The sequence below is a fragment of the Engystomops pustulosus genome, chromosome 1, assembly GCF_040894005.1.
Source record: "Engystomops pustulosus chromosome 1, aEngPut4.maternal, whole genome shotgun sequence".
Taxonomy (NCBI): Eukaryota; Metazoa; Chordata; class Amphibia; order Anura; family Leptodactylidae; genus Engystomops; species Engystomops pustulosus.
The window spans coordinates 20,292,705-20,320,679 of NC_092411.1; the positions used below are offsets into that span (position 1 = coordinate 20,292,705).

Genomic DNA, 27,975 nt, shown 5'->3' on the forward strand with positions numbered 1-27,975 from the left:
AATAAAAACATTTTCATCATATAACCAGTAGAGATTTCAGATTTTATTATTCTTGTTGAAAAATGCCCCTGCCCATAAGAGCTTACACTCTACAGGAGAGAGGACCCTGCCCATAAGAGCTTACACTCTACAGGAGAGAGGACCCTGCCCATAAGAGCTTACACTCTACAGGAGAGAGGACCCTGTCCATAAGAGCTTACACTCTACAGGAGAGAGGACCCTGCCCATAAGAGCTTACACTCTACAGGAGAGAGGACCCTGCCCATAAGAGCTTACACTCTACAGAAGAGAGGACCCTGCCCATAAGAGCTTACACTCTACAGGAGAGAGGTCCCTGCCCATAAGAGCTTACACTCTACAGGAGAGAGGACCCTGCCCATAAGAGCATATACTCTACAGGAGAGAGGACCCTGCCCATAAGAGCTTACACTCTACAGGAGAGAGGATCCTGCCCATAAGAGCTTAAACTCTACAGGAGAGAGGACCCTGCCCATAAGAGCTTACACTCTACAGGAGACAGGACCCTGTCCATAAGAGCTTACACTCTACAGGAGAGAGGACCCTACCCATAAGAGCTTACACTCTACAGGAGAGAGGACCCTGCCCATAAGGGTTCACACTCTACAGGAGAGAGGATCCTGCCCATAAGAGCTTATACTCTACAGGAGAGAGGATCCTGCCCATAAGAGCTTATACTCTACAGGAGAGAGGACCCTGTCCATAAGAGCTTACACTCTACAGGAGAGAGGACCCTGTCCATAAGAGCTTACACTCTACAGGAGAGAGGACCCTGCCCATAAGGGTTCACACTCTACAGGAGAGAGGATCCTGCCCATAAGAGCTTATACTCTACAGGAGAGAGGATCCTGCCCATAAGAGCTTATACTCTACAGGAGAGAGGACCCTGTCCATAAGAGCTTACACTCTACAGGAGAGAGGACCCTGCCCATAAGAGCTTACACTCTACAGGAGAGGGGTCTTTGCCCATAAGAGCTTACACTCTACAGTAGACAATTTATATGTGTAGCTGCACAGAGCTTGTTTAACGCCTTAATACAATAAGACGTACATGTGCATCAGGAAATGCAGTCTGTTGTTGCACACCAACGTACGTGTACATCTCAGCAATCACTTGGGCTCAGAAGCAGTACCGAGAACTTACAGATGTGCCAATTGCTTTCGTGGCAGCCCCGAGGTCCTATGAAGAACCCTAGGGCTGCAGGCAGTAAATGCTGTTTTATCATGAAAATCACCATGTCTGTAACAACCCATACATAAAAACAAAATTGTTACTGAACAGGGAATGCTGTAAATAAAAACAGGCAAAAATTACGAATTTTTTTTACATCCATCCTCATAGGGAAAAGATAAAAAGTGATAAAAAAGTAACATTTACTTAAACATGATACCAATAAAAAGTACAGCTAGTCCTGCAAAAAATAAGCCCTAAAATAGCTCTGTCTACAAAAAACATGGTGATGCAAAATAAGCTACATTTCTCGACAAATTAGTTCTATATTCTGCCAAACAAGTCAACTATAAAAAAGCTATGTAAATGGGGTTTCACGGTATATCACACACTGGGGCAGGTTTACTTACCCGGTCCATTCGCGATCCAGCGGCGCGTTCTCTGCGGTGGATTCGGGTCTTCTGGCGATTCACTAAGGCAGTTCCTCCAACGTCCACCAGGTGTCGCTGCTGCGCTGAAGTCCGCAGAGGCCCGTCGGAGTCCACGATCCTATACTTGGTGAAGGTAAGCGTGTGTCCCGCAACACAGTTTTTTTTTAAATGCGGCATTTTTTCCCGAATCCGTCGGGTTTTCGTGCGGCACTGCCCAGCGATTTCCGTCGCGTGCATGCCGGCGCCGATGCGCCACAATCCGATCGCGTGCACCAAAATCCTGGAGCAATACAGGGAAAATCTGCGCAAAACGGAAAAATCTGCGTAACCCGCCGATAAAACGCGAATCGGGCCCTTAGTAAATGACCCCCATTGAGGGATGTAGTTTCTATAATGGGATAATTTATGGTTTTACCCCCTCAAATTCACTTGAAAACTGAGCAGGTGCCTGTAAATATAGGTTTAGGTGATTTTCATAAAAATGTGAAAAATTGCACCTACAATTCTATGTCCCATAACATCCTTTTAGTTACACAGGGCAGATTTAAAAAAATTGGGCTTAGTTCTTAAAGGGGTTTTCCCGTGAAAGAAAGTTCTCAAATTTACTTACCCGGTCCCTACGTGGTCCCCAATCCGGACTGTCCGACGAGGATGAACTCTGCGACGATTCATGAAGATCGTGCGCCTGATTTCCTGAATGTGTCGCTTCCCCAATCAGGTCCGCTGGAGTTCACCTTCTTCTTCCTGGTGAATGTAAGTGTTAAATCCCGCAGTCTGAATCCGTCAGATTGTCCGACAGGACCGCCCCCCCCCCCCCCCCCAATTTGTGTCGCGTGAAGTCGCCGTGATTGCGACACCAAACGATTGCCTGTGACACGATCCCAGGCGCATTCCCTGAAAAGTCCGGAAACCCAACAAAAATGAGAGACCCTTTGCAATAAGCCCCAATATGCTATATCTCAGCTACACACACAGTCAGCTCTACTATAGCTCTTTCCCCTTCCCCTTATGTTATCTGTAGCTTGTATATTTAGTCTCCTCACACTGCTGCTTGCCAACAGAAAGTGTCTCTGTGTTATAGTTTGTTTTGTAATCCAGGGGAGAGGGGTAGAGATCACACTCCAGCGAGCAGACAAGAGAAGCTATTCATGAGAAAAATCTGTCATAGTCAGAAGATTTGTGATCGGATCCTGGGGGCAACCGTATTTGTATACATAATTCCAACCTGTCTCTATCAGTCTGATATCTGTGAAATTCTGTATTTTTGTTATTCAATCATGGCAGACGGGAGGCACACCATGACTATGGGTATGTCAACATTTCATCATTTGCACATGCACTGAACACTTTGGGGCAGATTTACTTACCCGGTCCATTTACTTACCCGTGATCCAGCGGCGCGTTCTCTGCGGTGGATTCGGGTCTTCTGGCGATTCACTAAGGCAGTTCCTCTGACGTCCACCAGGTGTCGCTGCTGCGCTGAAGTCCGCCGAGGTCCGCCGGAGTTCACGATCCATTGTCGGGTAAAGGTAAGCGTGTGTCCAGCGACACTTTTTTTAAAAAACTGCGGCGGTTTCTCCGAATCCGTTGGGTTTCCGTTCAGCCACGCCCCCCATTTCCGTCGCGTGCATGCCGGTGCCGATGCGCCACAATCCGATCACGTGCGCCAAAAACCTGGGGCAATTCAGGAAAAATCTGCGCAAATCGGAAATATTTGGTTAACCCGTCGGCAAAACGCGCATCGGGCCCTTAGTAAATGACCCCCTGTATGTGTTATCAGGGATTATATAAGGGATTTATATCAGGGATCTTTATATCAGGGATTTATATCAGGGATTATATCAGGGATTACTTTAGGTTGATACTGTTAGCACTTTGTATACTTTATTGCAAGTTTTTGCACAAACAGTTCACCATTAGATATGTCACTACTCATGACCTGTGTTATGTGACTTTATACCATTGGACACCCTGCCTCTCTTTCTGTCCCATATGTCCCTTTCTGTCCCCCTGTTGTTTTTGTTTACGTATCATCATATTTTATCTAAATTAATTACGTAAAATAAAGATTTCATATATTTTTTGGCTAAATTGGCTTAGTGTTTTGCTTTTAGGTATATACATGTATATCATGTAGCAATAAACCAGAAAGACATGCTGGTGTATGTGCTGCATTAGAGTATATAGTTATATATGTCCCAAACACTTGTCAACCTAGAAGTAAGCAATACAAGCAAACAGGATAGGGCCTAACTTGCTCAGAGATGAGACCCCCACAGATCACAAGAATGGGGGGTCCAAAGTACGCCAGTCGGAACCCTTGACACTCCCCAAGATGAGCAGAGCAGCCTGCCGCACATGTTCGGGCTGCCCCATTCATCTCTATGAAGCTGACGGAGATTGCAGAGCGCTGTACATGCACGTCCTACTGCTCCGCTCATCTCACGGAGTGAAGAGAAATCCGACAGGGGCACATCGGACCCCCACACGGATTAGCAAGTTAGGCCCTATCCTGTGGCCCTATCCACAGGCCAAGTCAACACAACAATATAACTTACGATATCCAATTTACTGACAGTTAATTCATGATGTATACACTCACTGGGGGAGATTTATCAGAAGTGTCTGAGCGTACAAATGTTGTAGTTTCCCATGCAAAACCAATCAGAGCTCAGCTTTCATTTTCCCACATTTGTTTATAATATTACAGTTGAGCTCTGATTGGTTACCATGGGCAACTAGAACAGTTTTACCACAGACAATTCTGATAAATCTCCCCCACTGCACCCCAATATAGGTTGTATCCAGGGTTGCTCAGTTGTCCCGGAGTTATACAACAGTATAGTTGTACAATAGTAGCGGATCTGAGTGGATATGCACATGCACAATGATGCTGAGAGGTGCGTGCATGCGCAATGGCAACAGTTGGCGCACCGCAGGTACTAGACTGTCTCCTTCTCCTTGTATTAGTTGGATGAAAAGTTGCCGAAACACACATCAGAAGTGTCAATGTGCTCGATAGAAGAACCTGAACCTGCCCACGGACAACAAAAAAATAAATAAACTGGACCGGTTTAACCGTTTCCTAGTGAAGGAAAAGATAATCATAAATATCTTTTGCATTTTCAGCATCTTTTGAGGGACTATTCACTGCAGTGTCGGAACCAATAAAGAGGGGGGGGGGGATGGAAGAGGAGACTTATAAAAGCCCCGTGTGACACAAGGAGCAAATGTCATGAAGTAGCAGAAAAGGAGGGGTAAGTGACCTCAACACCCAACCCACCCAGTTTATTAAAGTTTATGAAAAAAAACTTTCGCCACCAGTCCCAGGGTAACTTCCTTAACCCCTTACTGCTCAGCACCACAATAGTACTGTGCAGGATCCCGCTATTAGCGCTCAGCGCCGAGACGGCATCGGGAGTCACAGGGTGTCAGCGGTAATCTACTGCTGACATCCCCAGGGAACACCCGCGGTTGGGGTGGGCTCCGACCGCGGTTGTTTAACCCATCAAATGCCACGGCCGGCCCGACCACAGCATTTAAACTCCCTTCCGGGGATGTTTCCCAAACGTTCGGCCCTTTTGCCATCTTACTATTGCAGCCCTGGGGTCCGATCAGGACCCAAGGGTTGCCTTCCTGCAGTGCCTGTAAGATGGTGTCTCTGGTATCTTTGATTTGACCATTCTAAATTTCACCTCCATTTTGATTAAATTACTATGAAGATCTCAAGGAGTTAACAATCTTCCTAAAAGCTGTTTCTGAGGGGTACAGATTTGAAAATGGGTTGATTATATAGGGGTTTTTTTATGTTAAATATTTAAAATTTCATTCAAAACAGTAATTATTCCCAAAATAGTCAATTCTGAAAATACGGAAAATCGATATTCGATTTGTAAGCCGCCTGTCATCAAAATAAATTATCCAGACATTTAAAAAAATATGAAAATGTAAAGTATAAATATGGGAAATGTTATTCAGCAACTTATTTAGGTTGTAAATCTATCTGCCTGAAAACGCAATGAATTTCGAAAATGGAAAATTTTTCAAAAAAAATCATAATTTTTTTTTTTTTTGTAAATAAACTCAAAACTTATCAGGTAAAATTTACCACTAAAATGAAGTACAACATGTGGGGAAAAAACCAAATCTCAGAATCACTTTGATAAGTAACAGTGTTCAAAAGTTAAAACCGTATAATACAAAAAATGGGACTAAGCCTTAAGTTATAAACTGGCCGCGTCCTTAAAAGGTTAAAGAGTCATGCGTACCCCATAGACAGACAATGCACTGTGAACTCCAGTGACTGGGTAAGGTGATGGTCACAGAGGGTACGACCGCGATCAGGCCCTTAAGGCCCTAGCTCCTGAGACAGGAGCATCTCTTACCAGCTCTCCCATAGAGCATACCTTGCAGATTGTCAGTAACCAGAGAGAGAGTGTGATGCACACCTTCAGTGCTACACAGAGAACACCCAGGACAAAGCTGCAGCTTCCATATCTAAACACAGCTACAGCCCAGCCTGCACCTACTACCAGGCTGGTGAATCTACTTCTGAGGATCACTCTCCATGACCACTCCAGTATTCCGGAATCTCCAACAATCCGGCATCTGTAACAATATTGTTTGGCCCGTTGCCTGCAGTTGTTCTAATAACTGTGAGTTATTTTGCACAACGTTGCCTCTGTCTGTTCCCTGGTTATGGCTGTAACACCAAGGGCACCCCATCCATTACCCAGGGACTTATACAACAGACACCAAAGGGGTTGCCCCAGAGAGATCCAGTACATGAGCCTCTCCCTCTACATTTTCTTGCACACACTCGGTCCCCATACCAAGCACTGTGACATCAGCGTGCCTAGGACGCAACCGCCAGCCACTCCAGTATTCCCTGCCCCAGCTGTCTCCAGGCCCCAAGAAAAGGCTAGGCCCCGGTGGGGGATATTGCAGATGCATTTAACCCTTGGCACTTCTCGATTGCTGAAAAGCTTGGTATTCGATATATAGCCTTTTTTCCTGGACCTTTTTCCAATTCCTTGTCTGTTGGGTTGCCGAACCCTCCATCCTACGTACCGATGTTCCGCGTACATCTCACTGATCGCATGAATTTCCTGTAACGTGTAACTTTTATGTATCTAAGCTCCTGTATAGTGAAGAACAGAATGGAAGAGATATTTCGTCAAGACATTTTATAGTGAACTCTAGACTTTCATTAGGTGACCTCTACCATAAAGTGGAGCTCTGGATATACAACGTGGATTTCAGCATTAAATTTCCCCATCCTCTGCTTCCTCCCATTCAATGTATCAGTGTATTGAGGGCAAAACCGGCTAAACCACAGGTGACACACAGGTGAGTACAAGAATCAGGTTTACTGCATTCATGCGGAATAATGTAATAAATTTTGAATAAAATTTCAAGGGATCTGAGGGAAAACCAATAAGTATATGCAACACAGGATCTACACTCAAGCAAATCTATTAGTAAGCAATGATTTCTCAATTTTCATTCATGTGCATCCCTTTACTATCCGATAAATATCATGATAGATAGATTGGTTCCATTAGCCTATGCTATGCTGATTTTAAAAATGCCTTTGTCAGCATTCTGTATTATTTCAGTACTTTATAAAACTTCACGTTACCTGGCTCCCTGCTAGCAGCTTCTGGTAAGTCCCGGGGGAGGGGGCAGCTGCAGCCTGTGTGTGACTGTGTCTCCTCATACATTCTTTCTCTACTCCAAATCATACCACTCCTTCCATTGCCTGCTCAATGCACATAACAGGAAGTAGGGAGGTGGAGGGAGTTTGGAGAAGAGAAGACTGACACCCTCCCTGGGGACTCACACACTGCTGGCAGAGAGCCAGGTAATGTGAAATAAACTTATATTAAGTGCTGAAATGAAACAAAATGCTGACAAAGACATTTTTAAAATCAGCATAAAATTGGCTATTGGAACCTGTCAAAAGCTAATAATGACATTCCTAGTGACAGGTTTAGGTTAAAGGGAACCTGTCACCAGGACCCCTTATTTACTCTCCCTCATGTCCTCAATGGTTAGCACATTTCCTAACAGTTTTTTAATAAATATGCCTTTTTTAGTTATAAACAAAACTTATATCATAGATTACCTGTCTCTGCCTTAGTGAGTGTCCTGTGTCCCAGGGGTGACACCAGTGAGGAGTGGACCCCTCCTACCCTCAGCAAAACTGCTCCGTCATCAGCCAGCTTCAAGTAAAAAAAACCCTCCCATTTCCCTCTCTATTCTCCCCTCACTACATCAGAACAACCTGCCAGCCTCTATTCTCCACTTTTCGACAACCGCATCTGGCGGACATCTTCAGATCAAGTGAGCCAGCCATCCCTAACGTAGAGTGGCGCATGTGCAGATCGATGCATGAACCAGGCGGCCAGCTCTGCTTCATCTGCGCATGTCCTCAAGTAGATGAGAACAAGAATAACCTGATGCGATCGGCGAAAAGTGGTGTCTAAGGGTTGGGTTGTCTGAGGGGAGAATCCAGCAGGGAGAGGGGAGATCTAAATTTTTTAAAATTTTAAACTAGTTGATGACAGATTGATTTCCCGAGGATTGGGGAGAAACCGCTCCTCAATGGACACACCCCTGGGATGTGGACACACCCCTGGGACCCCGACACACCCCTGGTACCCGGAAACACCCATGGGACCTGGACACACCCCTGGGACCCGGACACTCACTAACACAGAGACAGGTTCCCTTTAATACCCTACATAGGTGTCCGATCTGTTGATGTCTGACTTTTGTGTACTGTATGACTCCATCTTTGATCTAATCTGCTGATTTCTGGTGAGAAAACCTGATTGACCTGATTCCACACCTTGTTTCTCACAGATCCCTTTGTACGTGTATATTTATACAGTAAATGTTTTCTGTGGGTAGTGGCTTGTGACTACTACCTGTGTCACTTCCTGTCCAGGGGTTTTGTTACTCCCTCTGGTCAGGTGGTGGCTCACTCCCCAATCACACTCCAGGTATATCAGTGGATGACAACATTAAATAATGTTAACCTTTGCCTATCCAGGCAGTATCTACCCCTGCACAATTACCTGTATTACTGTATGGTACAAGGGGCTTATTCGCAACTACTCCTCTGCCCATGCATTGGCAGGGATGTTGCACATCACTGTTCTAGAACCTGGTCATTACATGATAGCAGCTTTTGATCCTGCCTGAACAGGCAATGGTTAGTGGATGTAAGTTATTGACCAATTGTTGGCTGTATTGTAAACTGGAGTGATTGGAGAGGTGCTTCCACCTGACCAGGAGAATAAAATCCCTGAGCAGGGAGGGGCATAAGGTCAGTCCAGTCAGTCAGTGTTCAGAGTTGGAATGAATAGATAGAGATAGTGGGGCACATTTACTTACCCGATCCCGCGATGCGTTCTCCGATGAGGAAATTGGGTTCTGCCAGGATTCACTAAGGTCCGTGCGCCCGATGTCCACCAGGTGTCGCTGCTGCTCCCCCGGAGTTCACCTTCTTCTCCTCGGTGTATGTGAGTGCTGATCTTGCGACATAAATTATTTTTTAAACTCTGCAATTTTTCCGAATCCGTCGGGTTTTCCGACGCCCCCCCCCCCCCATTTCTGTCGCGTGAAAGCTGATGCGCTACAATCCGATCGTGTGCGCCAAAATCCCGGGGCAATTCAGGGCAAATCGTAAATCGTTGGGAAACCCGACGAAAATGTGCGATTCGGCCCCTTAGTAAATGAGCCCCACAGTGTCAGTACACCTTCAGTACTTATACAGAACCTAATCAGGAGACTGAGAGCTGCAGCTTCCACAACTTGAACTCAGCTCCATCCCAGCCTGTATCTACTACCAGGCTGGTGAACCAATTCCTGAGGACTCCTCTCCATGACTACTCCTGTAATCCGAATCTGCTGTGAGACCATCTAGGCTTGTTGCCTGGTGTTGTTCAATAAAGAACAGCGAGTTTTTTTGCACAACTGTGCCTACATCAGTGTGCTCTAGGCCGCAACCGCCAGCCACTCTGGTATTCTGGGCCCCGGCTGCCTCCAGGCCCCAAGAAAAGGCTAATCCCCGGTGGGGGATTTTGCACAAGATTGAGTGAGCAAAGTTTATAACCCCCTGTAGTTGCACACAAGTCACATGAGGGGCAGCATGTACACGCCACTAATGATGGAAAACCCCTCTAATTATGGCACATGATAGGGCACTACCTATAGCTCTGCTCACCCAAGGTAATCGCCACCTTGGCTGCAGGGATCCTCTCCCATACATACGGGACGGATGATACATTGTAGCAGTGGATATATCAGTGATGTTTGGATGATAACAGTTATGCAGGGTCGATAGTGGCGCCTATTATCCCCAGTGAGGGATATTGTACTGGATAGAAGTCAAAGATAAGTGTGAACTCTGGCCTGATTCTGTGTACTCATTACATGTATCTGGAGGGGCCGGGCCAGGCTGCGGGCAATGCTCCAGAGCTGAGATCTCATCATAACCCACAGCCTGGCACAAGTCAGGATCTGCAGAATGGCAGGCGGCAGGGCACCTCGTGTCCTCATCCTCCTCTGTATATTACACCTTCACTGTCTACAAGGAGCCAAGATCCTGACCATAAGTCTTGTCGGTGAGTTCACAGGCCTTATCTCCTCTCTGTATTGTAAGCTCCTGTGCACATGTACGTTCCCACATTGCGGTTTTCTAGGAATTCATAATTGTCTGCAACAATTGTCCACAGGTAAGAAGAGCAAAGCATCTCCTAGCCTGGATTCTTTAACTAGGTGCCCTGGTTTTATATCTGACTATGGGACCTGCATTGATATCAGAGCTTAGGGCAGTGCAGTCCAAGGCAAATAACCTTCCTGGAGGGAGCAATCAGGGCCGGCGCTATGGGTAGGCAAAGGTGGCAATTGCCCAGGGCCCCTGAGAGAAAGGGGGGAATCTCTTCTTTCAAATGAATCTTGAATTTTGTTTCTAGGTGCTATGGATCCAGAGATATTCAGGTTTAAAGTGAGAATATCAGGTGACATTTTTATATTTAAAAATCACTCCCAACGGCAGTTTAACAGTTAATATTTCCGTTTCCCTACATTTGAGAAACACAAATTTAGATTCATAAAAAAGAGGAGACTCTCTTCTTTCATAGGAAAAAAGAAGTAGGTTCTATGTGTCACAGACCCAGAGATACAGCCCTCTGAAATGTCCCCCCCTCCAGATTCTTAGCCATCAGGCTGCACGGAGAATTTGCTGGACACAGGAGCTGCTGCACCTCACAGATAATGGAAATATTCACTTTATATGTTACTACATTATGAGAAGGGATAATATCAACTAATATTCATGTTTTTAACCCTTCTCTATGCAGAACTATCTAAGAACACACTTTGGGCCACATGTATCAATCGTTTTTTTCTGTTGTTTTTGCGCCTTTTCATTCAGGCGTGCCGTTTTTGTGCCATTTTTGCGACTAAACCCCAAATTAGCTGCGCAGCAAAAATAACCAGCTTTCCCTCATTTATCATAGCAATCCAGATGTTTTGCTGCGCCTAATGATATTCATCACTTGCGACTTTTCATTTAGGCGCAAAAACGGGCGCAAAAACACTCCAGCCCGAAGGTGGCGTTAACTGAGAAGAAAGCACTGAGCCCCTTTGCTGCTAGAAATGAGCTGTTCTGCAAAGCTCATCCAGACAATGCAGACACTAGAACATATAATACAGACATGAGATACTCTGCAGACACTAGAACATATAATACAGACATTAGATACTCTGCAGACACTAGTACAGATAATACAGACATGAGATACTCTGCAGACAGGAGCTGCAGACTATATTTACAGTTCATCACCTTCTATTTACAAAACATTCTGCAGAATCCTGAGCTCAGAGCAAGAGAGAAGAGAACGTTACAGAATGCTGCACAAGTGTCCCCCATGTAATTCTGCACAGTATCACCAGTGTGTCTGAGGGGGATATTGTGCAGAATTACAGGGGTGCAGCAGGAGACCAGCACTGGGGGATCCCCTCCAGGAGAAGCCACTGCTGAGGAGGTCACTGGGTGCTGGGTGTCACACACCTGGGTGCTGCTGTGAGTGTTATCTTCATGCTGGGCTGTGGGAGAAGCAGAGAGGAGCTTGTACCAGGATCACATGTAAGTGCCTGAATCTAACATTGCGCCTAAACTGCGCCAAAATTGCGCCTAAACTGTGTTAAAGTAAAGTGATTAATAAGAGGCAGGAAATTACCTTATCACAGATGGTTGTAGCTTGTGATAATTCTGGAACAACAGTGCGCAAAAGTGTGCAAAAGTGATAAATGTGGCCCTTTCTCTCTTATTCCCTTTTATTTTGTGATAGTTTTTTTTGTTGGGAAAATTGACTGATATGATGAACATTCAATCCTCTTCGCCTAATGTGACTACACCGCGACCAGAACATGTCCATAAAGTTATATGTAACACCAAAAACACACACATGTTCTGGAATAAAGTTTTTATTTCCCATCATCCCATCATTCCCATCATCCCATCCTCCATTATTTCCACCGATGTTATGACGTTCTCACTCTCATTCTTATGAAGCGGGGAGGGTTCTGTTATTGTGCAGCTAATACAATGGCGCAGATCTAAATGTGACTTATTATCTCATTAGAGGGGTTTATGTATATATAGTTATTTATTTGGGTTATCATTGTCTAAGGAACAGACAATGATACATCTGTGTGAATTTTCTGCAGTTCCCTTTGCTGCATATTTTGGTGAATATATTGGTGTGGGGTATGTATACTCTCCTCACATCTTACTGTTTTAGGAAAGTAGATTTTCTTTATATAAGTATCTGGATTTGTACATATTTTAGAGGAAATTTTGAATGTTGTGAAGGTAAACATTTTTGCCATCAAAGTCAAATTTTAAGTATTTTTAATAAAATGTTTCAATTTGAATCAAAATTGCATGAAGGCGCCTATGTCTATAAAATCTTTGATGCAATTTTGAAAATGGGGCAAGTGTCTGCTTTCAGAAAATATCGGTCCCTCTCCCCAATGGGCCTCACAGTGTAATCAACCTACCAGTAATTTTTTGGAGTGTGGGAGGAAACCGGAGGACCCGGAGGAAACCCACACAGACACAGAGAGAACATACAAAATCTTTGCAGATGTTGCAGCGCTGCAAGGCTGTAGTGCTAATCACGGAGCCACCGTGCTGCCCATAAATCTCCCTATCATTTATCTATCTCCTATAAAATTCTCTCATATCATTTACCATACTAAAGGGAGCCTCTTGCTGACTGTGACTGGTCATAAAATAGTTTTATTTTGGGGCCCCACTTTTAGTTTTACCCAGGGCCCCACTTTGTCTAGAACCGGCCCTGGGAGCAATAGAGGGATTATGCTCATCTATTACACTGTCTGCAGTCCCCTCAGGTAGGGTCTGAAATGTCCTTTGACCCCCATAAGAGAGTGTGTAGAGAACCTGTCACCAGATTTTAACCCCTGAGTTATATAAAAAAAGATTCTACAAAATCATATTCAAATGAGCAGAGAAGAGTCACATTTTGCCTGAAATGAGAAACAGAGACAAGCACTGTTAGTGGCTGCAAAGCAGCATCACTTCAGATGACCTTCCATTGGGCCAGGGGCATAACTAGGAAAGACTGGGCCCCATAGCAGCTGTATACATATTTCTGTATACTCATACATGCAAGTTACACACATTTAGAGCATATACGCACACATATAGTATATACACACACACATATAGAGCATATACAAACACATACAGTGCATACAGTACAGTATATACACACCACACATCGTACAGTAATATTTAGTAGGACGGGTTCTGCCAATATTTGAGTAGCGCAGGGCACTCCCAGCAGATCTGTCTGAGATTTACCAAAGAATGCAGCTTTATCAGCAGATCTGAATAATTTGGAAAAACCTTTGCCAATTTTAGCTGGAGTCAATTTTCATCTCTTATGATGAACAATTTAGACTCTTGAGGTCCCTTCTTCCCACTGCTGGGTCATTGGCCAGACCAGCTAGAGCCCTGGCACAGCCACTGGTCCCCGTCCCCCGTCCCCCCAGACACGGGGACCTGTGACTTCCAGGAATGTTTCTGTCCCCTTTGCCAGGAAGTAAAAGTTCTCCTTATGGAGAGTTTGCCAATTAAGACCGCCTTATAGGCGTGTGGAGACTTAAAGGGGTATTCCTATAAAGACAAGACTCTTATATATACGCAGGATAACAAAATAACACATTCTCTAACTCACTGTGATTAACAAAAATCCAGCATTTCACTGATATAATTCCAACCCATACAATTTTGGTTGCCTCTGGACTTAACCCTGGATCTTCTGAGTTTAGGGTCGGAAGGACATATTGGGGCACATTTACTAACACCAGTGTCTGTACTATGTGCAGTTACCTGTGTAGTGTGCAGGGGGCACCAGATTCAGGATTTCTGGCACATGTTCTTCATGAATCTGCACAGACAGAGAGTACCAACTTTTTTTGGTGCACCTTTAACATAGTAGGTACAACACATTTCTGTTGGACTTTGTAAGATAAATGTGGTGCACAGTCCGACTGAGCACCAAAACACCCATTTCAGTGTCCAGTCGGGTATACACCACAAATGTGGTGCGGGCAGTCCGACAGAAAACTGGCGCACTGGCCTTAGGAAATGTGGGCCATTGTTCTCCTGTCTAACGCTGCACTGAGCTCCTCTCTGCAGTGGCCCCTCCCCCTCCATTCCCGGAGAAGCTGACACACACACTGACTTCCTGCCAGCAAACAACAACATCTTGAGGAGAGTAAAGGCTACAGGCAGAGAAGATCTTTATCCAGGGGAGGGTTGGATGAGCGAAGCATATAGTAGAGCTGTGTATGTTATGGCTGTGATAGTAGAGCTGAGAATGTCATGTGTAATATGCATCTCATCAATCTCATCATCTCTCATCTCTGATCTGTCTCATCTCTCTTTTTCTATGTGTCAGATACTAGTGAATGTTCAGAAGCTAAGTAAAACTGTAGATGAACCTGTACCCTGATAATCTAAGGACATTGTCAGCACACAGCATCTCATAGAACAGAGGAATCATGAAGTGTCTGCTCAGAGAGTCCCCGCTCACACTCTGGGATCTTACACCGACCATCACCGAGTGATAGGAGCTAAAACAGCAATGACACTGATTTATTAAGGGGTTAAAATGATCTTTATTGTGTAAACATCACCAGGGGGGTTATAATTCAACCCTTTAACGACCCGTGGCGTAATAGCATGTCACAGGTTGGCTGCTGGTGCATGGAGAGGGGTCACGGGCTGAGCCCTCTCCATAACCGGTAAGTTTTTGCTGCACATTGCTCCAGATGTAATAAGATGGAGGCGCATTGGGCGCCGCCATCTTGTTGAAGATCGTCGCTCCCCCTGACGTCATCAGGGATCGGTGATCGGTTGCCATGACAGCCTCAGGTCTCGTTTTAACCTATTGATAACATTGTATGATTCCCACATTGTAATGAATGAGGAGGAAATTCCCCAAATACTGCCATACTGTAGTATGGTCGTATATGATAGAATCAATCAGACAACCTAGGGTTAAAGTACCCTAAGGAGTCTGAAAAAAATATTGATATAAATATAAATAAACAGCATGCGCAGACTGCAGGATCACCGGACGAGGGCGCGCAGCTACGAGGAGCTGCGCGCCGAAGATGGTGAGTAGGAGGGGAAAAGAGGCTCATGTAACCTCAGATGCGGCTACTCCATGCCTCAGGATGGCATATAAATTTGAATATAAAGATAATAAAAGTTATCGAAACCGTATGTGGACGTGAGGATTAGCCCTTAAAAGGGCTGTCCTCACGTCCTATTGATCCACCTACTACCTGATCTACCTTTATAGGTAGATTTGTGGTGGTAGGTGCCCTTTAATGGCTGCCCTTAATGGCTGCCGTAAAAACCTAATACGGCAGTCATTAAGGGGTTAAGGCAACCAAGAAGACAAACTATTGATGCATCTTTTGAGTACATTTTATTATCCATTACATGAGAACAAATGGCAGCCGCTAACCATTGATTGTCCTCATCAGACCTTTCAGTTTCTAGTGTGTCTCATTGTAACGCTGGTGGTTCATGCCTGCTGGGTGTTACCTCTCCTGGAGGTCATGACTGCCAAATGCGAAAAGCCAGGTAATATGAAATAAACTATTATAAAGTACTGAAATTATTCAAAATGCTGACAAAAGGCATTTTTAAGCATAACAGAGGGTCGCTTTAAGATTACCCCTGCTGCTGCAGCACCTCCTGGGTTTAGGTGCAGCTTTTCAAAAAGTTAAAGGACCAGTGAGATCATTGTAAAAGAATCCCTGATCAATTCCTTTCAGTCCGGGGTTACTTACCACCACGATTCTACCTATAAAGGTAGAACGGGTGGTAGGTGGATGAATGGGACGTGGGGATAGCCCTTTTTTGGGCTAATCCTCACGTCCTGGCTATCTTTTGGAAAACTTTAATACGCCGATATGTAAATTTTTTTAAGCGGCTACTAGGGCGGGGAGTAGCCGGACATGAGGCTACACGTCGCGGCTACTCCACGCCCCAGTAGCCTCTTTTCTCCACCTACCACTGCATCTTCAGCCGAATACCCGGCGTTCTGCAGGTGCGCGGCCACAGTTCCGAGGCCGGAGATACTGCGCATGCACAGATGCTGGTTATTCGGCCGAGGGAGCGCAGCTACGTGGAGCTGCGCAACAAAGATGACGTGGTAGGCGGAGAAAAGAGGCTACTGGGGCGTGGAGTAGCTGCAACGTGTAGCCTCATGTCCGGCTACTCCACGACCCTGTAGCCGCTTAAAAAATTTACATATCGGCATAATAAAGTATTCCAAAAGATATCCGGGACGTGAGGATTAGCCCAAAAAAGGTCTATCCTCACGTTCCATTCATCCACCTACCAACCGTTCTACCTTTATAGGAAAAATCGTGGTGGTAGGTTCCCTTTAAGGCACATTCCCTGAAAGGAAGGTGTGTGTGTATTAAGTGTGTAATTGTGCTGCTCTGATTTCTGCGATTCTGTCCCTGCCTAATGCTGCTGTTCCAAAATATTGTCGATGACACTCGCTTGATCAGACATTCAAACATAGAAGTTGACCCTTTGATTGTGTCTGGACAATGACTGTTACTGCTGTACCCCTCTGTGCCTGTGCCACTCTGTTACTGCTGTGCCCCTCTGCTCCTGTTTGCCACTCTGCTGCTGTGCATCTCTGCTCCTGTGGCACTCTGCTACTGCTGTGCCCCTCTGCTCCTGTGCCACTCTGCTACTGCTGTGCCCCTCTGCTCCTGTGCCACTCTGCTAATCCTGTGCTCCTCTGCTCCTGTGCCACTCTGCTACTGCTGTGCCTCTCTGCTCCTGTGCCACTCTGCTACTGCTGTGCCTCTCTGCTCCTGTGCCACTCTGCTACTGCTGTGCCTCTCTGCTCCTGTGCCACTCTGTTACTGCTGTGCCCCTCTGCTCCTGTGCCACTCTGCTACTGCTGTGCCCCTCTGCTCCTGTGTCACTCTGCTACTGCTGTGCCCCTCGTCTCCTGTGCCACTTTGCTACTGCTGTGCCCTTCTCCTACTGCTGTGCATCTCTGCTCCTGTGGCACTCTGCTACTGCTGTGCCCCTCTGCTCCTGTGCCACTCTGCTACTGCTGTGCCCCTCTGCTCCTGTGCCACTCTGCTAATCCTGTGCTCCTCTGCTCCTGTGCCACTCTGCTACTGCTGTGCCCCTCTGCTCCTGTGCCACTCTGCTACTGCTGTGCCCCTCTGCTCCTGTGCCACTCTGCTACTGCTGTGCCTCTCTGCTCCTGTGCCACTCTGCTACTGCTGTGCCTCTCTGCTCCTGTGCCACTCTGTTACTGCTGTGCCCCTCTGCTCCTGTGCCACTCTGCTACTGCTGTGCCCCTCTGCTCCTGTGTCACTCTGCTACTGCTGTGCCCCTCGTCTCCTGTGCCACTTTGCTACTGCTGTGCCCTTCTCCTACTGCTGTGCCCCTCTGCTCCTGTGCCACTCTGCTACTGCTGTTCCCCTCTGCTCCTGTGCCTCTCTGCTACTGCTATGCCACTCTGCTCCTGTGCCACTCTGCTACTGCTGTGCACCTCTGCTCCTGTGCCACTCTGCTACTGCTGTGTACCTCTGCTCTTGTGCCATTCTGCTACTGCGGTGCCCCTCTGCTCCTGTGCCACTCTGCTACTGTTGTGTACCTCTGCTCCTGTGCCACTCAGCTACTGCTGTGCACCTTTGCTGCTGTACCACTCTGCTAATGCTGTGTACCTCTGTGCCTGTGCCACTTTGCTGCTCCTGTGCCTCTCTGCTACTGCTGTGCCACTCTGCTACTGCTGTGCACCTCTGCTCTTGTGCCACTCTGCTCCGGTACTACTCTGCTACTGCTGTGCCCCTCTGCTCCTGTGCCTCTCTGCTACTGCTGTACCACTCTGCTCCTGTGCCACTCTGCTACTGCTGTGCACCTCTGCTCCTGTGCCACTCTGCTCCTGTGCTACTCTGCTACTGCTGTGCCCCTCTGCTCCTGTGCCACTCTGCTACTGCCGTGCCCCTCTGCTTCTGTGCCACTCTGCTACTGCTGTTCCCCTCTGCTCCTGTGCCTCTCTGCTACTGCTATGCCACTCTGCTCCTGTGCCACTCTGCTACTGCTGTGCACCTCTGCTCCTGTGCCACTCTGCTACTGCTGTGTACCTCTGCTTTTGTGCCATTCTGCTACTGCGGTGCCCCTCTGCTCCTGTGCCACTCTGCTACTGTTGTGTACCTCTGCTCCTGTGCACCTCTGCTCCTGTGCCACTCAGCTACTGCTGTGCACCTTTGCTCCTGTGCCACTCTGCTACTGCTGTGCCCCTCTGCTCTTGTGCCATTCTGCTACTGCTGTGCCCCTCTGCTGCTGTGCCTCTCTGCTAATGCTGTGTACCTCTGTGCCTGTGCCACTTTGCTGCTCCTGTGCCTCTCTGCTACTGCTGTGCCATTCTGCTACTGCTGTGCACCTCTGCTCCTGTGCCACTCTGCTCCGGTGCTACTCTGCTACTGCTGTGCCCCTCTGCTCCTGTGCCTATCTGCTACTGCTGTACCCCTCTGCTCCTGTGCCACTCTGCTACTGCTGTGCCCCTCTGCTCCTGTGCATCTCTGCTCCTGTGCTACTCTGCTACTGCTGTGCCCCTCTACTCCTGTGCCACTCTGCTACTGTTGTGTACCTCTGCTCCTGTGCCACTCAGCTACTGCTGTGCACCTCTGCTCCTGTGCCACTCTGCAACTGCAGTGCCTCTCTGCTCCTGTGCCATTCTGCTACTGCTGTGCCCCTCTGCTGCTGTGCCACCCTGCTAATGCCGTGTACCTCTGTGCCTGTGCCACTTTGCTGCTCCTGTGCCTCTCTGCTACTGCTGTGCCACTCTGCTCCTGTGCCACTCTGCTACTGCTGTGCACCTCTGCTCCTGTGCCAGTCTGCTACTGTTGTTCCCCTCTGCTCCTGTGCCACTCTGCTACTGCTGTGCACCTCTGCTCCTGTGCCCCTCTGCTCCTGTGCTACGCTGCTACTGCTGTGCCCCTCTGCTCCTGTGCCACTCTGCTACTGCTGTGCCTGTGCCCCAACTGCAGTGCCTCTCTGCTCCTGTGCCATTCTGCTACTGCTGTGCCCCTCTGCTGCTGTGCCACTCTGCTAATGCCGTGTACCTCTGTGCCTGTGCCACTTTGCTGCTCCTGTGCCTCTCTGCTACTGCTGTGCCACTCTGCTCCTGTGCCACTCTGCTACTGCTGTGCACCTCTGCTCCTGTGCCAGTCTGCTACTGTTGTTCCCCTCTGCTCCTGTGCCACTCTGCTACTGCTGTGCACCTCTGCTCCTGTGCCCCTCTGCTCCTGTGCTACGCTGCTACTGCTGTGCCCCTCTGCTCCTGTGCCACTCTGCTACTGCTGTGCCCCTCTGCTGCTGTGCCACTCTGCTACTGCTGTGCACCTCTGCTCCTGTGCCACTCTGCTCCTGTGCTACTCTGCTACTGCTGTGCCCCTCTGCTCCTGTGCCACTCTGCTCCTGTGCCACTCTGCTACTGCTGTGCCCCTCTGCTCCTGTGTCACTCTGCTACTGCTGTGCATCTCTGCTCCTGTGTCACTCTGTTACTGCTGTGCACCTCTGCTCCTGTGCCTCTCTGCTACTGCTGTGCACCTCTGCTTCTGTGACACTCTGCTACTGCTGTGCATCTCTGCTCCTGTGTCACTCTGCTACTGCTGTGCCCATCTGCTCCTGTGCCACTCTGCTACTGCTAAGCCCCTCTGCTTCTGTGCCATTGCTACTGCTGTGCCCTTCTCCTACTGCTGTGCACTTCTGCTCCTGTGTCACTCTACTTTTCTACCAAAGTGCCTTCCCCTTTATTTGGAAAGCTCTATGACCTATCATTCTAGTTCAAGGTCACACATGCTATAATTGTTACTGTCCTGTTGCTTCTGAAAGGCAGGTATTTCAAACATTAAAATACAGTATAAAAGATGTATCAGAGTATTAATAACTTAATCTATTAAGCTCTTGTTTGATATTTTAGGTGGAAGCCATTATCTCTTAATGGATGAAGTTTCACGGATTCTACAAGACAACGGACATGATGTCAGGATGTTCCGCCACAATTACCGGAATTTGCCAGGTCTGAACAAACTTTGTTTTGCTGCGTTATTTTAGTGAATTATTTTAGGCTCCATATTTATCAAATCATTACAGAAATGTCCATAAACTTATATAATTCATGTTTAAAACAGCCAAAATCTGTAGCAGGATCAGGTAAAGAGGACCTGATCCAGCTCAGTGCATACACTGTACCCCATATCCATGCAATAAATTATATATGAGAGATCTCTTTCTGCTTAACTGTATAGACTGAGCCAGGTCCAGTAGAGTCTTTTCATTGTTATAAGATGGTTTTCCAGGTTCCAAGTATTAATAGTCCGATCTTATGGCACTATAAGCCCAGATAAGACTCTGTATACACCTCCCCTTCCTAAAGTCTGTAATATTATATACATTATATTAAAGGAGTTGTCTCACCTTTGTAACTTATCCTCCTCTTACTACATGATAATTGATAAGTTACTGATCCTCTGGGTCCAACCACTCGGACCATCAACGATGCGGAGCAAAAGGGAATGAAAGGTCCTCTGTGACTGGAGCCCTGGTGTAAACGAGTGACCTAAACTTACTTTTTTGGTGCTGTATGAGAAAAGGGTGCAACTGCCCCATAGAAGTGAATGAGGTGACGTTCATAGTTTATGCGGTTGAAAAAAGACACGTGTCCATCAAGTTCAACAAAGGAAGGGAAGGGATTGGATGAGGAAGGGATTTATGGGAAACAATTCTATATAACATACCCATCAATGTTATTTAGGTGTAAAAAGGCATCTAAACCCCTCTTGAAGCTCTCTGCTGTCCCTGCTGTGACCAGCGCCTGAGGCAGGCTATTCCACAGACTCTTTTTCTAAATGGCTGAGGATCCCAGTGGTCCTGGGGTGGGGAGATAAGTAACAATATTGGGACAACCACTTTAACTGCTATTACTTACAGCAGTCATAAAGCACCCACACTGCTGCACCATCTAAAAATAATACAGCCCAAAGTAAATAGTAAATAACTAAAACAATTTGTTTTTCACCTACATCTATTCCCCACTGGCATATACTGTACTTGACTGATATTATGTGTATGAAACATTCCCTTTAATAAGTCCCTGGTCTGTAATTTTTGCAGGATTTGAGATGACGTCTGTCCCATATGCAGTGTCCACATATAACATGGAGGAAAAATACATCAATGAGTATGAAGAGTTTTTCAATGAGTTTCAGAGAGAATACTTCATGGGCAAGTAAGTCACTGCACAGACAATTCACAAATCTAGAGGGATAGTGTCAGGCTTCGGGGGTAGTGGACCCACTGGACCACCGTGGACGATGACGTAAGCCGACACCTGGGACCAGAGTCTAAGTGGCACCCGGTGTTCACCAGATCCCACAGCAAAACGGGTTGGACCTTAACACCAAGCATGGCTTAGAAGAAGCCTAATAAATCTGATGTGGAATTCCACACACATACTCCATTTCTCGCTTCCATCCATCTCCACTCCATCCTAGACCAAAGGAGGAACTGTTTATATAACCTTTTGGTTCTCCCTTTTAGAAAGTTTTGGGTCAGCCGCCAATAAGGAATGTCATCCTGCTATTTCATGAAAGGAATTATAAAACAATAAACATACTTAATAAAACATTATAATAGTTTGTAAGACCAACAGTAGCCATAAGGTAGTGGTGGGATTCCAAGTTACTAATCCTGTTAGGACCCTAATATATGAATTTTTTGTGAATGGTGGAAGAGGCTTGATCAGGCCCTCCCCTCCAATACCGAGGGAGTCACGCAAAATATTTAGTAGGGACCCTACTCTTTGTCGCTGCCTTTCATTTGAGCAAACCCTCTAAGGCTAGACTCACACCTCCTTTTTATATGCTCAGTGTATACGCTGGGAGTACCCATATATCTATACTACCAGATGGAGACATTGGGGCAGATTTACTTACCCGGTCCTGTCGCGATCCCGCGGTGTGTTGTCCGACGAGGATTCGGGTCTACCGCGATTCACTAAGGTCGTGCGCCCGAGTTCCTGCATCCGTTGCTTCCCCGCCGAGGTCCACCGGAGTTTACCTTCTTCTTCCTGGTGTATGTGAGTGCTGATCTTGCGACACAATTCCATTTTTAAATTCTGTGGTTTGTCCGAAATAGTCGGGTTGTCCCACGGCCACTCCCCCCAATTTCTGTTGCATGCAAGCCGGCGCCAATGTGCCACAATCCGATCGCGTGCGCCATAAACCCGGGGCAATTCAGCGCAAAATGGAAATATTTGGGAAACCCGACGGAATCACGGTCCCGCTGACCCTTAGTAATTGAGCCCCATCGTTTTTGCCAATGTCATAGTTTTTGCAAAGCACAGCATAGAAAAACATAGCAACTTACATTTTACTATCCTACTATCCTGGTAAGCGATATATACGCTCAGTGGAGGCCATTGAAGTCTTATGGGGGTGGATGCAGCAGTCCTGCATCTTTCTCAACCTCCTCTGAGAGGAGGCTTAGGGAGGTTACTCAGTGACGTCACCATCTATATAAGGACAGTGACATCAATCGGGAGGCGCCCTTAAAATGGTCTGGTGTTGATGTTCACTCCCCTTCCCTCCAAATTCAGAGGTCATATCTGCCAGACCTGTCCTTACAACGTATTTATGAAACAAGATATAAAAATCCAGTCTTAGTAGCTTCTTTATTCTTTCTTTCAGAGAGGGGCCCCAGCCTTTGTTAAACTTGATAACAATATATGCAAAGCATTGCCGCCTCTACATGAACCAGACGGATATTTTGGACTTTCTGAAGCAGGAAAACTATGACATTGCCATCGTGGATCCATTCAACCCTTGCCACTTCTTGATTGTGGAGAAGCTTGGTATTCCATACATTGTTTTCTTTCCTGGATCTTTTTCTTTTTCGTTGGCCTTTGGGTTGCCGAGCCCTCCATCCTATGTGCCAATGTTCCTCTCAGGTTTTACTGATCGCATGAATTTCCTGGAACGTGTGAAAAACACTTTTCTGTACCTGGGCTCCTATATGGTGGAGATTAAGAAGGAAGAGATATTCCGCGGAGTCATTGAAGAACATTTTCCTCCTGACTCTAGACCTACATTGAGTGACCTCTACCATAAAGCGGAGCTCTGGATATACAATATGGATTTCAGCATTGAATTTGCCCGTCCTCTTCTTCCTCACATTCAATATATTGTTGGATTGAATGCAAAGCCGCCTAAACCATTGTCACAGGTGAGAACAAAAATCGGGTTTACCACCACCGAAAGAATTCTGGTGATAACAGTAGCTGATGCATGGATTATGGACAGATATGAATAGAAAAATAGACATCTGAAACAGGGAAGAAATTTTCATTTTGTGGATAAAATTGCTACCTATGAGTAGTGTGATTGCAGCAGCCTCAGTCTATGGTTATGCAGGGTCAGGGAATGTACTGGATGGATAGGAAAAATATACAAGGACATTGAACCCTAAGAATTAAACTCTCCCCAGCTGTTCCGTACCTGATTGCCTAGCTGATAACTGCCCGAAGTTCCCTTCCGGTGCCCAAGTACAAACATGGAGACAAAGACAAGACAGCACAGAGAGGGATAGTCAGTAAATAAAGGTCAGAACCAAGAGGACAATGCAGTACAAAATCTCTAGGCAAATGGTTAGGGATTATAGGTTAAAGACAGCAGTACAAAGGTGACAGAATAAACACAGTACAAGACTATAGCAAGCAAATAGCAGTGATCCACAGAACTTCATGAGAATCCATAACCTAAATTTGCAAGGTGATTGGTTTAGTTCTTTGACATCAGACAGGGTGGAAATGAGATTGAGGAGACATTGGGGCAGATTTACTTACCCGGTCAATTCGCGATCCAACGACGCGTTCTCCAACAAGGATTCGGGTCTTCTGGCGATCCACTAAGGTAGTGCGCCCGATGTCCACCAGGTGTCGCTGCTGCGCTGAAGTCCGGTATCTTGGGTGCAGGTAAGCGCGTGTCAAGAGACACTTTTTTTTCTGAATTCGTCGGGTTTTCCGGCGGCCATGCCCCTGATTTCCGTTGCGTGCATGTCAGCACCGATGCGCCACAATCCGATCGCGTGGGGCAAAAACCCAGGGCAATTCGGCGCAAATCGGTAATTTTCGGAAAAGCCCAGCGAAGAATAGCGATTCAGGCACTTAGTAAACGACCCCCATTCTCTCAATCACAGTGAGTTAAGAGTTTGCAATAAACAAATGGCTATAGTGGAAAAAAATCAAGATTGCAAAGAAAGGAATACACCCATGTTCAGATTAGCATAAGACAGATCGTAAGCCTTACTTTATGGTCTGAGGATAACGCAGGCACAGGTGTAACATCCATCATGCTGAGTTACACCCAGACTCCATTGAGAGAGGCTTCTATGTCAAATAAGATGTGATATATATATGACACACAATAAGTCGCAGACACTACCAGGAGGTGACAAGTAATGAGACTAAAGTCACTTCGAGACAGCTGTATACAGTATTGCCTGACTACTGATTCATTTCCTTTGTCTAGGATCTAGAAGACTTCATAGCTGAGTCAGGAGACTCTGGGTTTATCCTGGTAACACTTGGCTCAATGGTTTCCACTATCCCGAGAATGGATCTTATTAAGGAGATGAATTCTGCATTTGCTAGTGTCCCACAGAAGATCATCTGGAGATATAAGGCTTCACAATGGCCGAAGGACCTGAAACTGGCCCCCAACGTTAGGCTTTTGGACTGGGTGAACCAGAATGATTTGCTAGGTAAATACTACATGATATAAACGTGTTATATATATTGTTCTAGATATGGTGCTTCTCAAAAAATTTGCTAATCATCCAGAACATGGTGAAATCTGAGCCTCACCGCTGATCAAGCCAGGACTGAACATGTATCTGAATGTTGTAACAGTCCATTTCCACCTTTGTGTTACTTGTTTTGCCATTGGCTTTATATCTACTCCTCTTTCCCTTGGGAAAGAAGTAATTCTTTGTAGGCATCCTTGGCTACTTGTGCTTCTCCATAAAGTCCATCCTGCCCCAGGTATCCACGGTCTGTAGGCAATCCTATGCAGCTCCTAGTTGAAAAGGGGAACTTCCTCCAAAGGAAGGTGCCTGAGCATTAGGGTCCTACTTAGTTATTGTCCTCCAAAGGTGTCTGATCTGTTTGCTACTAGCCCCTGCTTGTCTATGATTCTGTGTTCCTGTTCTCCTGAATGATGGTGACAATCCCAGTATGACTTGATTCCAAACCTTGCTTCCCACCAATACCTTTGTATGTATGCAACTATACCACATAATTTACCAAAATCTCGAAACGTTGTTCTAAGAATTTGCAAAATATTTGTGTGTCTATTCATTCCTTTAACTAACTCCCCATTTATATTCTGTTATAGGACATCCAAAGATGCGCCTCCTGGTGACACACGGTGGATTGAACAGCTTGACGGAGGCCGTGTATCATGGGGTCCCAGTTTTGGCAATCCCAATTTTTGCCGATCAGCCAGACAATGTAGTCCGAATTAAAGCAAAACATATGGGAGAATATATTCCATTTTATAAAATAAAGTCCAAGAAATTTGCTGATATAATCCGGAAAATAGTTGAAGACAGAAGGTGAGTGTCCGTCTGGATGATCCTGGGTTGAGTTGAGGGCGATTGGCCTAGAAATCAATAAAGAACTTTCTAATCATATACTGAAAAATATTGGGGTTACCACCCAGGTGAATGATGTTTTACACTGTCTGGATGAAGATTGTCATTTAGATTCTAGAAGGGTGTCATGCTGTGAGATCCATGCTGTGAGAGGGGAGAAGGGGCAGCACAGAGGAGTCATGTGATAATCCCAAACACAGAGGGGACCACACCAGCTCTCCAGCAGGAGCATCACACTGATTTATTTGTGAGCTGAGCCATTTATTAGAACCATTGCAGTGTTATGGAGGCTCAACATGGAGGTTGTACAGTGGATCCATGGGAAACAACCTCCATGTTACATCACACTCCTTGTGGTAGGAAGATCTTAGCAAACTAACACCCTAAAGAGCTAAGTCCATTGCCTCTATGAAGACCCTGCCTTCCTGCTTACAACAGTGGAAGATTGTTCTAGATTCCTTTATACACTCAACATGTTTTGTCTTCCCCCAGTTACAAGACGGCAGCCATGAAGCAGAGCATCATCATGCGCTCACGTCCGTTCCCCCCCGACCAGCAGTTATTGGGATGGGTGGAGCACATCATCCGCTCCGGTGGAGGCGGCCATCTTAGACCCTATTCTTACCAGCAGCCCTGGTATCAGCAGCTTCTCCTGGACGTCATCCTCTTCATCTTCTCCTGTGTCGCTCTGATCATCTACATCATCGTGAAACTTATCAGATTTCTTCTTCACCTCCTGTGTTCCAGAAAGAAACTGAAACAAAATTGATATTTTTTCAATTAGTGTTTCAGTTCTATGTGAACTTTTTGTTTAAAATTTGTAAGAGTTTTGTTTTACAAAGGTTTTTTTATTTTTTATATAAACAGAAAAATAAAAAAATAGTTAAGGATATTTTAGGTTAAATTCATGCTGAAATACTCTTTTATGTGATGTTTTCTGGACCCCTGATGGGTACGCAAGGTCAAATAATTATAGTATAGATACTTCCAGAACGCACAGGTTCTGGGAGGCATAGGAAGTGCCCGGTAGACGCCACCAGCTCTCATATAAAGGGGTTTTTTCCATGAACTAAAGTTAGGCCCTACAGGTTCATGGGAAAACCCCTTTAATATACAGTAAGCCGGGTCTATAACGGGATTATATCTGGTAAGGAGCCATCCCCGTAGCATGTATATAGCCGAGACACGGATGTGGGGATTTGTGGATCAAGATATAATATAACAATGTGAAATTTTTTATTTAAATGCTTTAAAGTAGTATTCCGGGAATCAGCTTAATTCATATAGAAATGGGTCCTTAAAATATAAGCTAATCTGTATCTGTTGTATTACAAGAATTACAATGCTAGTGGCCCTTTAATCAGTTTGTTGGTTTCCTCTGCGCGGAGCAGATACAGGACAGAAGATGGCCGCTGGTCACATGTCCACATCACATGTCCTGCACCTGCCTGGGCAGGTCACGTGATCATCATTAAGTTTGGCTGTAGTCGGTTGGTTGTAGTGCATCCAGTATGGCCAGTGCTGTGGTGAGACCCATTCCATTGGGGAAATCTGCAGTGATGGCAGTTACACATCATTACTATGGTAACAGAGCAGGACAGTCTATTACATCACTGGGAGCACAGCATAAGAGGAAGGAGAAGTTACAGAGAACCAAAGGGTCATGGGATTTGTAGTTACCAGTGGTGACCATCTTGGTGATAACTCCACCTACTTTAGAAAGACCATTACATTTTGTGAATCATAAAATCAAACTAGTTAAGCTCCATTTTGTGACTAATGACATTGAGTTTTGTTATATTCATTTATTTATAGCATTATGGGTTTTTGTACCAGACGTTCATATTTCCAGAATACCCCTTTAAGGTCACAGTAGACAAACAGTACACACAATGGATATCTATACAGTTAGCAGTGAATAAAAAAAATGTAGGACTACAAGTATCAGCTATCAGTGAGTTAGTTACCTTGTGTGGGCCTAGTGGGGATGGATAGTCCACACTTGATGATCCTTCCTTAGATGGTGAAATGCTCCTCTAGGC

At 46.0% G+C, this 27,975-nt stretch overlaps 1 protein-coding gene across 3 annotated transcripts; it reads left to right on the forward strand.

The window, feature by feature from the left end:
* The first annotated feature begins 4,811 nt into the window (after positions 1-4,811).
* Positions 4,812-26,702, forward strand: LOC140117791 (UDP-glucuronosyltransferase 3A1-like). Of its 3 annotated transcripts, none has more exons than XM_072134882.1 (7): positions 4,812-4,877; positions 20,205-20,303; positions 21,398-21,512; positions 22,972-23,506; positions 24,811-25,042; positions 25,675-25,894; positions 26,426-26,702. In XM_072134882.1, exons 2-7 carry the CDS (start codon positions 20,225-20,227, stop codon positions 26,700-26,702), a joined length of 1,458 nt encoding a protein of 485 aa, XP_071990983.1. In that variant the 5' UTR covers positions 4,812-4,877; positions 20,205-20,224. The 3 variants fall into 3 exon arrangements, with proteins under 3 accessions (XP_071990983.1, XP_071990973.1, XP_071990989.1); XM_072134872.1 differs by lacking the exon at positions 4,812-4,877 and adding an exon at positions 10,112-10,253; XM_072134888.1 differs by lacking the exon at positions 4,812-4,877 and adding an exon at positions 14,443-14,512.
* Positions 26,703-27,975: the final 1,273 nt, after the last annotated feature.

Coding starts and splice junctions, on each gene's coding strand:
- LOC140117791 (XM_072134872.1), top strand. CDS start 10,157: ATGGCAGGCGGCAGGGCACCTCGTGTCCTCATCCTCCTCTGTATATTA. Junction 20,304..21,397: donor CAATTACCGGAATTTGCCAG/GTCTGAACAAAC, acceptor TAATTTTTGCAG/GATTTGAGATGACGTCTGTC. Junction 25,895..26,425: donor AAAATAGTTGAAGACAGAAG/GTGAGTGTCCGT, acceptor GTCTTCCCCCAG/TTACAAGACGGCAGCCATGA.